Raw genomic sequence first — 16,899 nt, forward strand, 5'->3', positions numbered from 1 at the left:
ATCACTCCAGATCTTTCGCATTCTCCTCCAAGATCCGGATGTGATCAGACAGGTCCTCTTGATGGTGGGCCCACAGAGACATCCGATCTCACTGCAGAGTTTGCATATGCCACCTTGTATGCCTGACCAGCAGCATGCAAGAGGCCATCAGTCCAGTAGCACCAGAGTTAACTTCACTGAGATCCAAGACAGAGGCTGAAAGATCAGAATCATAGTCTACATGTTCTGGGCTCTCCTGTCCTGGGGAAAGGCATGAAACTGGTCTTTGTCCAAAATGGCTAAAATAAAGAGAAGGAGTCCGCTGTTAGGCTGATAGTGAACCCTAAAGATGAAAGGAGGTGAGGTCCGTCGTGCCCATCTTTAACAGCCATACAAAAGGGGTTGGTAATGGACGGATCATCTGAACCAATCAAACACTCACACCCAGTCAAAAGATCTGGGTTTAATCCATCACCGTTCTTTAGCCCACTCTGCAACCCCAGTTCAGACATGACTATATGCAAATCAGTCTGACCCTGTGCCTCATGGGAACAGTCCAGCCCGAACTGCCAAGCCAAGCCTTCCCTGGACCGGAAACAAGCTTCCGAGGACCGGTTTCTGGCATTACAGCCGTCTTCAGCCCGGCTTGCTTGAATCCAGTGGCAAAGTGAGCAAGGGACTCACGTCTGAGCATACCCTGCCACACTTATGGAGGCCAAAAGCGGTACAAAAGGGGTTGGTAATGGACGGAGCATCTGAACCAATCAAACACTCACACCCAGTCAAAAGATCTGGGTTTAATCCATCACCGCCCCCTTTTGTACCGCTCAGACGTGAGTCCCTTGCTCACTTTGATGATGGATTCAAGCAAGCCGGGCTGAAGACGGCTGGAATGCCAGAAACCGGTCCTCGGAAGCTTGTTTACGGTCCAGGGAAGACATGGCTTGGCAGTTCGGGCTGGACTGTTCCCATGAGGCACAGGGTCAGACTGATTTGCATATAGCCATGTCTGAACTGGGGTGGCAGAGTGGGCTAAAGAACGGTGGTGGATTAAACCCAGATTGACTGGGTGTGAGTGTTTGATTGATTCAGATGCTCCGTCCATCACCACCCCCTTTTGTACATCTTTAACAGCCAGGCACGAAGGTAGGGGAAGGCTGGGTCCCCTGACCTCCGAAGGTTTGATGCTACCACTGCTATTCACTAAATCTTGTGCTAAATAGCACTTACAATAGGGAGGCCACAGTTTGCTCCTGGTGGGAAGTGACACCCACATCAGAGGCGTAAGGTAAATGCCCTCTCCCCTGTGTTGTGACCAAGGGAAAGGCAGAGGTTTAAAAAATAGAGAGCGGCAACAAGAGAATGCACCTCAGTAACCGGGCCCACAGCACCCACGTGGGGAAGCACTCGGTTAACTCCAAGTGCTTAACCCGGACTCGGAGATTGCTCCAACTACACTGATGAGGCCTGTTTCGCCAAGTCCGCATAGATGGGGAGAGAGCTGCACTCGGGCTCTGCATGGGCGTCTTGAAATAGTATCTTCTTTGACCCATCAAGAGGACTGCGTCACAGGGTCTAGCTCTCCTCAGACAACACTGAGGCCTGAAGGTTCCACCAACCAAGCAGCAAAGCCAATGGGGAATATGGCAAGAAAGAGCTGCAGCCACCTGAAGAATGCCCATACCGCTACGAGGTGGAAGAAGCACAGTACCTTAGGAATGCTTGGAGTGGCTGGGACTAGTGTTGCTGTGCAGCTTCAGCAGCAGGAACATGGCTCCGAAGTGCTGGTGGGACTGGTAGAAGGGTTTCCTCAGTGGCACTCAGCCAGCCAACTCGAGGGAAAGGGAGGAACGCAAGAGGTTTCTCTACGGCCGATGCAGCTTCCAGCACGCTGGTCCAGCTGTCGGGCCAGTTGAGGGAGTTCTTCCTATGCGGTCGGCAATGGGCAGTATGAATGGCACACGCTGGAGAAGCCAAAATGCAAAGCTCACCACACATTGTTTTAGGTGAGAGTTAAATAAAAATGAAGTGTTCAGCAAGCGCTAGTTTAAAGGGGAAGCCAGGAGTAGGACACAGTGCTCCCAACACGCTGGTGCTCCTGGGAGAACATTTGGGTATAAAGGAGAATATCAGGCAGCAAGCCAGAACAAAGTAGAGCCAGTGTCAAGGAGCAGCAGGGCAACAAGCAGAAAAGCAGTCCAGCTATTTGCTTTACCATCTTGAAATGGCTTAGGAAGATCCTCTGGATGCTACCTAAGGCCACCCAGAAAACTGTGGTCCATGCCCTTATCACCTCACGGCTGGACTACGGCAATGTCCTTTTTCTGGGTGCAAATAAGGCTGTGACCTGTAGACTGCAGCTGGTTCAAAACTCTGCAGCTAGACTTCTTTGCAGAGTCCCTAGTTCCACTCCCATTTCTGGCTATCTCCGTGTTCTGCACTGGCTCAGAGTGGAAAACCACATAAAATTCAAGGCTCTCAGCTACATGTTTAAGATCATCAAATGGGGTTCAGCTCCACTATACTTGCACTCTCTTCTTCACCCATACATCCCAACATGCCATCTTCGCTCCGCCACTCTCGAAAAATTTACGGTCCCCAGGTTCAATCTTGCAAGGATGGGTGTCAGGTCTTTTTCTTATCTTGGTCCAATGCTCTGGAACACTCTCCCAATCACTATCCGCAAAGAAACCATCTACACCAGTTTCCGCAAATCCATAAAGACCTGGTTGTTTAACCAGTAACGTCCTTCATTATTATTCCTCTGTAGCTTGCTTCGTCCAGGCGCCGGGAAACCCTTTTTGGGTAGCTGTTGCGCCCTACAAATTCAATAAATAAATAAAATAAATGAGTTCTTTAAGCAGTGCAGCAGTCCTTCTGACAAATTCATTTCTCGTTCCAAACTGCTCTAAAATCATGGGGTCAGAGTCCCTGTACTTATACTCCAAAATGTCTTTGTTCAAGGGGCAACTTCAAAGAAAACCTTTCAAGTGTACAACAACCCCTTTCAACTCCAGCTCTGACTCCAGACATCAGTAGGGGGTAAATCAGCCCTTTGTGTGAGGGCAGGACACAGCCTATACAAATTTAAGTGCGCACGCCTCCCTCTTTCTCAGCCCAGGAAGACTATCAGTATGTAGATGAATGCAGATGCGTCTCCTGCCACCCAGCCCTTTCTGTGTTGTGACTGGAAAATATGCACAAAGTGCAACTGTCACTTTGCCCTAGAGGTTAATTGGAGTCCGGCTGCAAAGCATTAGAGTTATACGCACAGAGAAATGCCGACTTTCTTAAAGTTGCACCTAACAAAAGGTTCAGGTGAAAAAGTTTAGCATAGACCATAAAACTTAAGAAAAACTTAAGAAAAAAGGAATATCAAGCTCAAGCATCTGGTTGTCCTGATGATAACCGCACAATCATATAGCGGTTGAAACGCCGTCAACGCTTTTTGTGGCCCAAAATTCATAAAGGACACATTATTTGGTTTTGTTGTTTCCTTTGTATATAATGTATGTTTGTTAGCCACCTGTTTGGCTTGTGAAGTGTTTGTTTGTTTTTGCCAACTATTCTCTTGAGCGTTACTGTTCCTTTTGGAACTTTTAAAGAATTTATATGAAAAATAAATTATAAATGTTTTTTTGATAAAGTGGTTTCTGTGTATCTATAGACTCTCTTCTTTACTCCTTTTTTCTTAAGTTTTTCTTAAGTTTTATGGTCTATGCTAAACTTTTTCACCTGAACCTTTTGTTAGGTGCAACAATATATTGTCCCTGGTTCAGGGGTGTTGGATAGCCCTTGTGGTATATAAATGACTTTCTTAAAGTGGCATTTCTAAAATAGTAATGTAAAATCCACCTACACCAGTAAGCAGGATTTATCACCACTAATCCAAACATACCAAACATGGCAAAGCTACTCCGTTCAGATCAGGAATTACCACTTAAACACATAAAATGGAATTCCCAATTCTAGTCTATGAGAGGAGTAGGCCTCACAGCAGTGAGACACAAAACACTACCAGGAGATGCTACACAATAAAGGCACATGTCATACCGTTGACCTACACAGCACCCTGCCCACAGGGTTACCTTGGGCCTACCTTAGGGGTGCTGTATATGTAGTTGAAAGGAAGATTAGCCCTTGGTAGTTTGAAATGCCAAGTCAACGTGGCAGTAAACTACGCACCCTGGCCCTGCAGTAGCAGGCCTGAGAAAGGTTTGAAAGGTTACGACAGTGGGTGGCACAAGCAGTACTGCAGGCCGACTACTAGCATTTAATTTACAGGCTGTGGGTATATGGGATACCACTTTACACTGGGCTTACATGTATATCCAATATGCCTAACAGGGGTAAACCAATCCTACCATGTTTTAAAGGAGAGAGCACATGCACTTTAGCACTGATTAGCAGTGGTAAAATGCCCAGAGTCTTATAGCCAACAAAAAGAAGGTCAGAAAATAGCAGGAGAAAGGTAAAAAGCTTGGGGATTATCTTGAAGAAAGGGCCATTTCCAACAACCTCTAAAGTGAGGAGCTGGAGGTCAAGAACTTCGGTCACCCTACACCTGAACATGACTTAAGAAGCACTCTCATCAGTTGCCGCACCAGAGAGTGAGAGGAGCCCTGACTAAGGGGAAGTATCAAGGCCACTGGCTACGTAAAGGTCATCATACCAATTCTCCTTGTGGTATGGTTGCCGGATTTCATCACCAGCAACAAAATAATTTTCAGAATCCATGCCAAACAAGGAATGCAACGTCTGTGTCCTTGTGGAGGTGACAAGTCAAGTGGCGTATGTGGAGCCTGGATAGAAGCTGAGAGTGGGCTGCAAGTGAACTGTCAATGTTGATGGAATCACATAGGCATCAAAGCTCCAGGAACCGGTGTGGAGTGTGGCACTAGAGTCCAAACAAGAGCCGCAGGAGGCTAAGCAGTGGATATTGAGGCTACAACTGGCGGTAGGGATGATCCTGAAAGTAGTACCTAAAAAGGAGTAAATCTCTGCATTTTGGGGCCCGAATGCATGAAAGAGGGAGTCAGTACGGATTGTAGGAGTAGGAGAATGGCCTTTCAGAACTCTTCGATCTGCTGCAATATCACAGACGGCCCAGGAAATTCAGCTCATGCAAGGACAAGTTGCGGGATGGGTTCCGACGTCTATTAACTACGGGAGAGAGATCGAGAGGTATGGAGACACCCTTGCACCTTCTCAAGAGAATGTGAGTGGGCAGGGGCAAAGTCCTGCTTGGATATGCTGTGTATTTTCTTTGATTTCCCTGAAGAATTGGAGCGCATTGATAACAGACCTTGGGAATGACTCTGTGACTTCTGGACCAGAAACAGGACGTGGACTGACCCTTCAACTTGAACCGGTCTCGTTGTGCAGTCTTCTGGCGCTTAGCGACATAGAGGTTTGCCTTATGATCTTGTATGGTGTTCAGGTTAATCGATGCGCATTCACTGCAGGTCTTTGAGTCATGGCTCGCTCCTAAGCACCATAAGCAACCCTGTTGAAGATCTGTCATAGATATTTGTTTGTCCTTACATGGTTTAACACCTCTCATTTTGGGAAGTGACATTTCCTTTACACACTGTAAGAATTTGGATGAAAAACTGTCTCAATGAGACGAGAGGTAGCCCTGAATCTGTGTCTGGTGGTGCGGAAAGAAATGAATTGACTTCAGGGCAGGGGCACTTATATAGGTCTCACGTATCCTTTAAGGAGTCTCATGGTGTCAGTGTGGGGCTGCATGGCGCTACCTATTGGTGTGTAGAGGTATTACTCACAATTTTCCAGATCCAGTCTAACGCCTGGGGAATATTAAAAAAGTGAGGTATCTGCGGTTAGAAGTCTTTATCAGAGGCATTGCTTAAAAAAAGTAAAAGAAAACAACATTTCAAAATACTACTTGAAAAGTAACAAGATATCTTATGATATCTCAAACAATACATAGAAATAATGGTTTTAAAAAACTGTAAATAGCATTTATTTTTCAAATAGTTTTTAGTCAGGAAACTTTGAATAAAATTTAAAAAGACTAAGGAAGTGTAAGAATTAAAAAGGGAATACACACGATTCAGCCATTTTCTCCTCTGCAATAGCCATTGGGCCAGATTTATGAGCCTCCAGGAAAAGTGACACAATAAATACAGCATCTGCCTCAGACGCCATATGAGTGAACACAGCAGATGACCCATCCTCAGTACGATGAAAGCTTGTGCTTTCACACATTAAGTGGAAAGCAGGATGTAAAACATAAACAACCCTTAAAGTATGCTTTTCTTTTCAGCCTTAGTCCAGAAAAAAATATATACCTGTTGCAGTGCCTTTGCAGACAAGTTGGCAGAGGTGGGGTGAAACGCAGCGAAGAGGGAGGGAGCTTGTGAGCAGATGCACTCTCATGGTGTGGTGAATAAAAAAAAAGTAGCACCTCAAGTGTGAGCAGTGGAGGGATACAAGTCAGCCAATCAGAAGGATCGCAAAGTGGCTATGCTCCAGGGGAGGGAAAACACCAAGGGGCAGATTTATGATAACTGGCGCATCCCCAGGGATGCGCCAGTTATTTTGCGCCGCTGCTCCGCCACCCATGGTGCGCCGCATTTACAATGCGGCGCACCATGGGGCAACAATGGCACAGATGCGTGACGCATCTGTGGCGTAAAGGTGGCGCATTGCTGGAGTTGCGTCGCAAGCGCGACGCAGCTCCAGCAAGGCTCGGGGGTGCCCCATCTTTACAATGCTGCGTCAAGACCTACGCCTGCTTCAAGCAGGCGCAGGGTTTTGACGCAGCATTGGCCTGAAAGTGACTGAGTGAAATCTTATAGATTTCACTCCTCCACTTTTGCGAGGCGCACCTGCCCCGAACGCCCACCCTGCGCCGGAACACCAACAAGTGGCGCAGGGCTTTACAACGTGACGCATCTGCCTAGATGCGTCACGTTGTAAATGGGTCGTAGGGATGCGCCACGTTTACGCCGCAGTTGCGTGACGCAAACGTGGCGCATTCCCAACATAAATCTGCCCCCAAAAGGGGAATGCAAGCAAATGAGATTGACAATAAAGCCAACCAATGGTACGCAATTGGCTGGCTGTAAGCTCACAAAAGATTTTTCGCAATTTAAGAGCTTGAGCTGTCTGGAAGGCTCAACATAGCGCATGACAAAATAATAGTTCAGTGCGGAGGCAGCAGTTCCTGGTATGAGCCCAGGCCGAGAGCGTTGCGCTGCACAGAGAGGATATAGGGCTGCATAAATATCCTATGGCTACCAATAGGGGCACCATACTATATCATTTTCAAAACGAGATACACCCTGATCCCCCAGGTGCTTTCATGAGGGAGGGTGACGTGGGTGTGGGACCTGACGTTTCATATCGGACACCTGGAGCGGTGACTAGCACTCCCTCGCTCACCCCACAAGAGTATTAAGACTCACTGGGTTGGTATGTGGGAGCATGTGTGTTGCTGAGGGTTACAGGTCCATTAGGGGGGGGGGCTTGGAGACTAGTTCATTTAGTTGATTATCTTTCTGATTATGAAAATCATCTGTACCTCTGCCGGATCCACAGGATGTGGAATAGGCAGAGGTACAGATGATCTTGTGGATCCTACAGCTGGTCCACCATGAAATCTTACCTGGTCTCCATTGTAATGAGGTGCACGTATTTATATGTTTTTCTTGTATTACTTTGTGCCTGTTTTTCTGTTAAATATGGCAATACCATGTATTATGCACTGTGTACCACAATAAGGATGGCTAATGTTCTACACGCTGTAATTGTGCATGAAAGGAAATGTATCTTATCCTGACATGACATCTACTTTCCCTTGTTTAAAACGTAATAAAACAGATTCAAACAACAAAATAATTGAGGTATGACGAAACCTAATTTTTCTCAGAATCAGGTAATATGGTTCATTTAATAAGGATTACAAGGGTTCTTGATATCGTTAGGCATACATCAAACACAGAAACATCTGCACTTCTTTAAATACGTGCACCTGGAGCCAGGGCTCTAGGTTCCAAGTACATCCATGCGCTCATAGTTGATGCAAGGGGTCACCAAATTCAAAAATATTAGGTAGCTAAATTCCAGGACAATCAATTGTAATGGGCTGCCCGATAGTGGTCTCTGGATAGCAGAAGCTGTTGAACCACGAGCATAGTGAATGGTCTAATGCAGATCAGTGTATTGTCGCCAGAATGCTCATGGTTGAACTACAAGGCACTTCTTGCATCTAGAAAATTTGATTTACTGCACCAGTGCGGTATTAAATTCAAAAAGTGTAGAGAAAGTTATTCTTACAAGTTCATCAAAAATTCTTTACTCTCTGAGGCCTCATTCTATTGCCGATGTAAGTATTTGTGTTGCTGTATGTGCAAACACACTTTACTGTCCTCTCCTGTAGAATGCAGCTCATTTCTCTACTCATCAACACTAGCCAAGGATCAGCATCAGGGCCTAACTTTCTTACACAGGACTGGATACTTGTTTTGAAGTCTCCTTTGTTACCAGTTCATATCTTCAATATCTATGAACAGTCGAGAAGGAGTCAATAGGATATCACTGGGAAGTCACTTTACATTAAAATGAATAGTTGCTTCAAATTAAGCCTATGAAATATGTACATAGGGTGGCATGAAGGAATAAAAAGGTTTTCATTTTTTTTCATAAAGAACGAAGAATAATTAAACGATCTATCATCAATGTGAGCTAACACTCATGCTTAACACAGCTATGAAGTAAAACCAATTACACAATCAAACAGTAAAAAAATGGATTTAGGTTTAAAAGCCATACATACCAAAAAACACAAGCAGCTCCAAGATGAGGTCTAGGTTAATCTTATTTGGGTTCATATAGAGAACTGCATGGCATGTCCGTTTGCTATATCTTTGATAGCCTGGGCCCAAATCTCCTGCAGAACTTGTTGGCACTGGTATGAATTCCTGTGGAAAGAAAGATGTCAGTGCAACACAATAACGGAGATGTTTTGTTAAATTTTTTAGGAGATTACAAGAACATATTAAAAACAGTCACATTGCTATCAATATAAAAATAGGGGGGCATATTAGCAAGGGCGATATCGCCGCTTTAGCGGCACTTTTTCCCGCTCAAGCTGCAATATTTTTATCTCCCTATTAGCAAGTTGTCGCTAACAGAAGTTAGCGACAGCTTGTAGGTGATAGCTACAGGTTTGGGGCCCATTTTGCATGTCAGCGATATTTATCGCTAATGACATGCAAAGTGGGCGTACCCAACCTGTTAGCGACTGAAAGCAGTCACTAACACAGCTATCGCTTTTTAGCAAGGCAGGCGAAGTGATTGTCGCTAACAGAAGTTAGCGACAGCTTGTAGGTGATAGCTACAGGTTTGGGGCCCATTTTGCATGTCAGCGATATTTATCGCTAATGACATGCAAAGTGGGCGTACCCAACCTGTTAGCGACTGAAAGCAGTCACTAACACAGCTATCGCATTTTAGCAAGGCAGGCGAAGTGATAAAAAAATCGCGCTAAGCGCGTTTATCGTTAGAGCCGAACACCTGCTCAGACCATGACTTACCCTGTATATCCAATGGGAGCTGGATTTCAGGTTAAGTCCCGATTAGCGTTAATGCCTGAATATGCCTGAATGCCTGAATATCGCTGGATTTCCAGCGATATTAACGCATTGAGCCACTATAGCCGGATATTTTATCGATTTAGAGATAAACGTTGCTAATATCCGGCGATAAAAAAATATGCGCTAAGGCCATTTAGCGATAATTATCGCTATTTGTTGCTAATATGCCCCATAGTATAGAGTGAGTCATGGTACAACCTTAGTGGTTATGAGCTCGGAACAGACTAGCTATAGTGCCTCACTTTCCCTCCTAACCTTACCAAAGAGACAAGTGACTTAGCACCCCAGAACACAACACTCTTGACCCTCTCGGGGATCGTGGTAACAGAACACACCCTTTCGTTCTCTCACTTGCACTTGTCCACAGTATGACAAGAGACTCGGAAGTTGCTTAAAATGTTTATTTAAACTATCGTACTCTAAAATGCAATATTTGCACCACAGTTAGAAAACAAACGCATATCAAAAATATTGCTAGCATAGCTAACAAACCATATACCATGAAAGGCTGTCATTTTATAAAACAGATTAGCCTAACCCCCCTTCCTAATGAAGCTGAATGATTATATATTAAAGTTCTCCGAGATTATTGGTGGAACCAATACCGTAGCATACACAGATGTACGTTCTACATTTCAGCTGATGCAGCACCCTTGTCTCAAGCCCTTAGTGGGTGTGTTTTCAAAACTCCTGCCTTCAGTTACATGACAAGACACGTTTTCTCGCAAACAGCAGCTGCACTCTCATATTATGTCTAGGTGCTGGTGCCTGACCAAAGAAAATAACAAGGGGCATTGTTGTTTGACTTTGTCGGTGGTGTTCAGATTAAATCCCACAAGAACATATGCAGGTTCTGTGTGCAGTATGGCACAAAAGCAAATGTGGTTATCCAGTAACGTGTGCAAAGGAAAAACGGCCTACAACTTGCAGAATTAGGCACACATAGGAAAAACGACAATGGGCCATGCAGGAAACATACGACAATAAATCACTAATGAAAAAAATAGAATTTAACATCACAGTCTCACGAAGGCAATATTGTGCTAGACAATGAAGAAACCTATTACATTACTTTTATTCATCTGCGCTTCAAGTGAAATGCAGTGGACATAGTTTAGCCAAATGTTAGTAAAGTTGATGATGTACTGCTTACAAAGTTTATAGGTTCACTAAAACATTAGAGGTATGACGTAATAGTTCAGTCGCACGCGCAGAGTTGACACGCAGCGGGCGCGCCGATTGTGCGCCGAAGGCGCGCCAAAGGTAAGCCCGTCTGCGCCCGTCCGCGCCTGGACCGCGCCCGGACCCCTGGCCCCCGCAGACACCAGCCCACCCGCCGGACCTACAACGCCACCGAACTCTACGCACTCAACGCTGGTCGAATCCCGGGCTGCTATCAAGCCACCCCGAGACGCACCCACGGACCATTCTGCTGCCACTCCTGCAAGTTCACCTGCATCCGGACCTGCACTACACCAGCACCGACTAAGCCGAACACCAGCAGCAACCACCTCAAGTGCATCCTGCTCAACACCCGCTCCATCCACAGACACGCCGTCGAGCTCTGGAACCTGCTCGACACCACAACCCCAGACGTCGCCTTCCTCACGGAAACCTGGATTAACGCCTCCTCATCGCCCGACATCGCCATCGCCATCCCGGACGGCTACAAGATCATCCGGAGGGACCGCGTCAACCAGACAGGAGGAGGCATCGCCATCATCCACAGGAACACCATCCGCATCACGACCAACACGGACGACACCCTCGCACCCGCCGAACACCTGCACTTTCAGATCCACGTCAACCCCATGACCACCCTCAGAGGCACCCTCATCTACAGACCCCCGGGACAACGCACACAATTCAGCGAAGACATCGCCGACTTCATCAGCCCGCACGCCCTCCGCTCCACCGACTACATCCTCCTCGGGGACCTCAACTTCCACCTGGAAAACAACAACGACCGCAACACCACCACCCTGCTGGACAACCTCGCCAACCTCGGTCTCAAGCAGCTGGTGTCCACCCCCACCCACTACGCCGGACACACACTCGACCCCGTGTTCTCATCCAGCAAGGACATCACCTTCAGCCACGCCACCGGACTCCACTGGACGGGCCACAGCTGCGTCCACTTCAGCTACAGAAGGACCACGATCCACCACCACCAGCAACAGGTTGCACGCAGGAACTGGAACAAGATTACAGCCGACCAGCTCGCGACCTCCCTGAGCATGAACCCTCCCACCAGCGCAACGAACCCAAGCCAGGCGGCCACCAACCTCGCGAAGTGGATCAGCAATTGCGCAGACGACCTCGCCCCTCTGAAGACCCCGCCTAGCAGACCCAGCAGCAAGAAAGCACCATGGTTCACCGACGAACTCAAGAGCTCCAAGAAGAACTGCCGAGCACTCGAGAAAGCCTGGCGCAGAGACCCAACACCGAACAACATGACTGCCCTCAAGCTCGCCACCCGAAAACACCACCAACTGATCCACGCCACCAAGAAAACTGCATTCAAGGAACGACTGGACAACAACGCACACAACAGCAAGGAACTCTTCAACATCGTCAAAGAGCTCTCCAACCCAAACGCCGGAAACAACGACATCACCCCTTCGCAAGACCTCTGCAACTCCCTCGCCTCCTACTTCCACAACAAGATCGCGGACATACACAACAGCTTCAGCACTCAACCGACGCACGCCACAACCGAACCACCGCCCCCACCACCACCCTCCGCGCCTGGACCCCGATAAGCACCGGAGACACCATCCGCACGATGAACTCCATTCACTCCGGATCTCCGACCGACCCCTGCCCTCACCACGTCTTCAACAAGGCCGACGCTGTCATCGCACCCCACCTGCGGGACATCATCAACACCTCCTTCGACACCGCTACCTTCCCGGAGAGCTGGAAGCACGCCGAACTCAGCGCTCTACTTAAGAAGCCATCAGCAGACCCCACCAACCTCAAGAACTACCGCCCCATCTCGCTGCTCCCGTTTCCTGCAAAAGTCATCGAGAAGACCGTCAACAAGCAGCTGGCCGCCTTCCTCGAGACGAACGGATCCCTCGACCTCTCGCAGTCTGGCTTCCGGGCCAACCACAGCACCAAGACCGCCCTGATCGCAGCCACCGACGACATCCGAGCCCTGCTCGACAACGGAGAAACAGCGGTCCTCATCCTCCTAGACCTCTCCGCGGCCTTCGACACTGTCTGCCACCGTACCCTAGTGCAGCGCCTCAGCAACGTCGGAATCCAGGAGAAGGCACTGGAATGGATCATCTCGTTCCTCGCCGGAAGGACACAGAGAGTCCGCCTCCCTCCGTTCAGATCAGAAGCCACCGAAGTCATCTGCGGCGTTCCTCAAGGCTCCTCGCTCAGCCCAACCCTCTTCAACGTCTACATGAGCCCCCTCGCAGCCATCGCACGCCAACACAACCTCAACATCATCTCCTACGCCGACGACACCCAGCTGATCCTCTCCCTCACCAATGACCCCGCCACCGCCAGAGCCAACCTACACGAAGGGATGACAGACGTAGCCAAGTGGATGACGAACAGCCGCCTGAAACTGAACTCGGACAAGACGGAAGTCCTCATCCTGGGATCTTCACCCTCCGCCTGGGACAACTCCTGGTGGCCCCCCGCCCTGGGCAGCGCACCCATACCAACAGACCGCGCACGCAACCTGGGCTTCATCCTGGACTCCTCCCTCTCCATGACCAGACAAGTCAACGCCGTCTCCTCGTCATGCTTCAACATCCTGCGCATGCTACGTAAGATCTTCCGGTGGATCCCCACAGAGACCAGGAAGACGGTCACCCAGGCCCTCGTCACCAGCCGTCTGGACTACGGCAACTCGCTCTACGCCGGCACCACCGCCAAACTCCAGAAGAGACTCCAGCGGATTCAGAACGCCTCCGCACGACTCATCTTGGACATCCTCCGTCGCAGCCACATCTCCGGACACCTGAGGGATCTGCACTGGCTCCCGGTCAACAAGAGAATCACCTTCCGTCTCCTCACCCACGCACACAAAGCCCTACACAACCAAGGCCCAGGATACCTCAACAGCCGCCTCAACTTCTACGCTCCCACACGCCAGCTTCGATCGACCGGCCACGCCCTCGCCGCCGTCCCCCGCATCCGAAGAGCCACCACAGGAGGAAGGTCCTTCTCCTACCTGGCCGCCAAGACTTGGAACTCCCTCCCGACCCACCTCCGCCTGACCCAGGACCACCTTGCCTTCAGGAAGCAGCTCAAGACCTGGCTGTTCGAGCAGTAGCGGACCCCCCCTCCCCTAGCGCCTTGAGACCCCCCCGGGTGAGTAGTGCGCTATATAAATGCTTTGATTGATTGATTGATTGAAGCCTTCTTGACAATTACTTGGCTCTCTCATGATGCAATAAAGCCATTATACGAGCGATAATCTGTGTTATACTTTTTCCTGTCCTGCTCCTTCGGTAAATTATCTAAATAAAAGGGAACAATTTACTCCCTTGACATGACCTTACGCCTTTCCCAAAATGATAATATCATCACCCCTTTCCCAGTCAACCTCATTGGTGCATGGGCAAAGAAACAATGTATGGAATCGAGCCCTTCACACCGAACGTCCTCCATAAAATAAATAATTTCATCTCCAACTAGCACCATAACAAGAATATAGTACCTTGTGAAAAATGAATAATTTCTCAGATCCATTCATAAAAATTCTGCCTATTTTTTAAATACCAGAAAATGAGAGTAAGCATCCCTATATTCAAAAATGAGATTTAAAAATAAATATATTCAGTCCATTTGTGGCTTTCAGGTTTGGTCTCCATTAACCCTAATCTCTTCTTCATATGCCGTTAGGCTGCCTGGTCCTTTTTAAACATTTAGGCCCTCCTTGCCGCCTTAGTGTGCATAAAGCTGAGGTGATATAGGCACTATCTTCACTGCCCAAAGTTCAAATTATTTTTAATGGTCCTCCCAGCACAAAGCAGATTTTTTTAAAAACAAAAACCAAGAAGTCTAAAGACATCTAAAGAGGAAGGGGACATATGTGCACTTTTACTGTGCAGGACCACCATGGATTGTTGGCACAATTTTACCATTTAAAGGGCAGATTGGACGGATCAGGGCTACGTGTGAATGCCAAAGGCAGAGAGTCCTGGGCAAAAAGCTATCAGAAAACCAAGAGAACCAACATAAGAAAATCCATACTGGACAAGGTTCAAGTACAAACCATGAATCTTTATTTAATATTTAGAAACCCTTACAGAAGGCAAAAAGGCAGCTGAATAGGCAATTCAATTCAAAATACACGAAATGTAAACAAATGTTATGTTATGCTATTAATACTTATAGAGCGTGCGATTACCCTAGAGTGTCCTGGCGCTAAGTACTGGTTGCCTGGGAAACATAACATAAGCCTAACAGTGAGAGAAAAGCCAAATCTTAAGGCCTTTGCGAAAATAAATTAGATATGGGGCATTTCTGAGTTGGATCGGGAGTTCATTCCAGGCTTTAGCTGCACAATGAACAAAACTTCTCCCTCCCAATTAGTTTTTAAAAAAGGGGGGGGGGGGTCTTAACGAGTTTAGATCCAGAGGATCTCAATGTCCTCCCTGGAGTATACCAAGAAAATTTCTTCCGCATGAAATCCGGACCAATACCGTTGACTGCCTTAAAGAAAATAGACAGTGCTTTAAAGCGTGATCTTACCGGAATTGGAAGCCAGTGAAGTTTTTTAAGATCTCCCATGACCGAGGTGAACCTTGATGTTCTGGTCAGCATTCTAGCTGCCGCGTTCTGGACCAATTGCAACCTGTTCAAGTGTTATTTTTGAACATTAAGATATAAACTGTTGCAGTAGTCGAGACACGACATTATGAGTGTTGTCACCACAGTCCTGAGATTATCTTTGGTCAGGAAGACCTTTATTTTCTTAATAATTCTGAGGACCATAAAGCATGCTGAGGTCACCATGTTAAGTTGATCTGCCATGGTGAGTTTATTATCCACAATGATTCCCAGATTCTTGGCTTTCCTACATGGTTCAGGACACAAACCCAAATCCTCTGGCCACCAATCGGTGTCCAAACCAAAGGGTTGTTACCAAATTTCAAAACCTCGGTCTTACCAGAGTTACATTTTAAGCAGTTGGAGGACATCCAGGCTGAAATAGAACCCATACACTCATGGAAACGCTCACCCGCCTTCTTCTCCGCTCCCTCCGTCAGCGACAGCACAATTTGAGTGTCGTCAGCATAGGAGGTGAGCTGGAAGCCGAAGGGTCTGATGATACCGGCCAAAGGTGCCACATAGATATTAAAAAGTGTTGGGCTGAGTGCCGAGCCCTGTGGCACCCCACATGGAAGGGTAAAAGGTTCTGAGATGTTTCCGTTAAGGTCAACTGTTTGAGACCTATCTGATAGGAATGATCGCAATAATTCTCATGCTGAACCCTTTACTCCTATATCCGATAGCCTGTTCAGTAGCACGGTATCAAAGGCCGCAGATAGGTCCAATAGGATTAGTATGGCATTTCCTCCTTTATCTACTGCTTCTCTTATTTCCTCCGTTGACTTCAATAAAGCCAGCTTAGTGCTATGAAAATCTCGAAACCCATACTGTGATGGGTCTAAGATGTTATTGACCAGCAGGAAATCGCTCAGTTGTCTATTCATTTCTTTTTCTAGCAGTTTCGCTGGCAGCGGGAGCCTAGAGATAGGTCTATAGTTGTTAGGGTCCTAAGGGTCTAATGACTGTTTCTTCAAAAGTGGCAACACAGAAGCAGTTTTCCATAATTTAGGAAAGATACCAGAAGATAGAGCTGCATTAAGCACAGGTGTAAGTGTGGTCTATATCAAATCCGGGATTTGCTTAATGATCCACGCTGGACAGGGGCCACTGGGTGCGCCAGATTTAATTAAATCCAGCAATTTGATAGTATCTAGTCTTTCCAGAGGGGAGAATGAATCCAATTATCATACAGGGGCGGAAATGCAGTCACCATCATTCCTGTTAGAGTTATTCTGATTATTATTAATCGAATCCACTAGAGAGGAAAGAAATATTTCTACTTTTTCTCTGAAAAACCCTGCAATCTTGTTGCAGAATTCTAGATCTCCCTGGATTTTAGCAGTAGTAGTAATTTAATAATGGTCTTAAAGTTAGATTCAGCCTTAGATCTCGCTGTACCTCACTCTTGTGCTGGACGAATTGTACTTATGTATGCTGTTTCTAAATGCCAAAAAATAAAGTTTAATAAACTTTAAAAAAAAAACATTTTAGATCC

The 16,899-nt window shown here is 47.1% G+C and overlaps 1 protein-coding gene across 1 annotated transcript in view; it reads right to left on the reverse strand.

The window, feature by feature from the left end:
- Window positions 1-16,899, reverse strand: part of DHX29 (DExH-box helicase 29) — a 980,951-nt gene that overhangs the window by 149,928 nt on the left and 814,124 nt on the right. Inside the window, exon 15 of the mRNA XM_078675085.1 lies at window positions 8,783-8,927. Coding sequence (XP_078531211.1) covers window positions 8,783-8,927 — 145 coding nt within the window. The remainder of the gene's footprint in view (window positions 1-8,782; window positions 8,928-16,899) is intronic.

The sequence above is a fragment of the Lissotriton helveticus genome, chromosome 2_1 (genome assembly GCF_964261635.1).
Source record: "Lissotriton helveticus chromosome 2_1, aLisHel1.1, whole genome shotgun sequence".
NCBI lineage: Eukaryota > Metazoa > Chordata > Amphibia > Caudata > Salamandridae > Lissotriton > Lissotriton helveticus.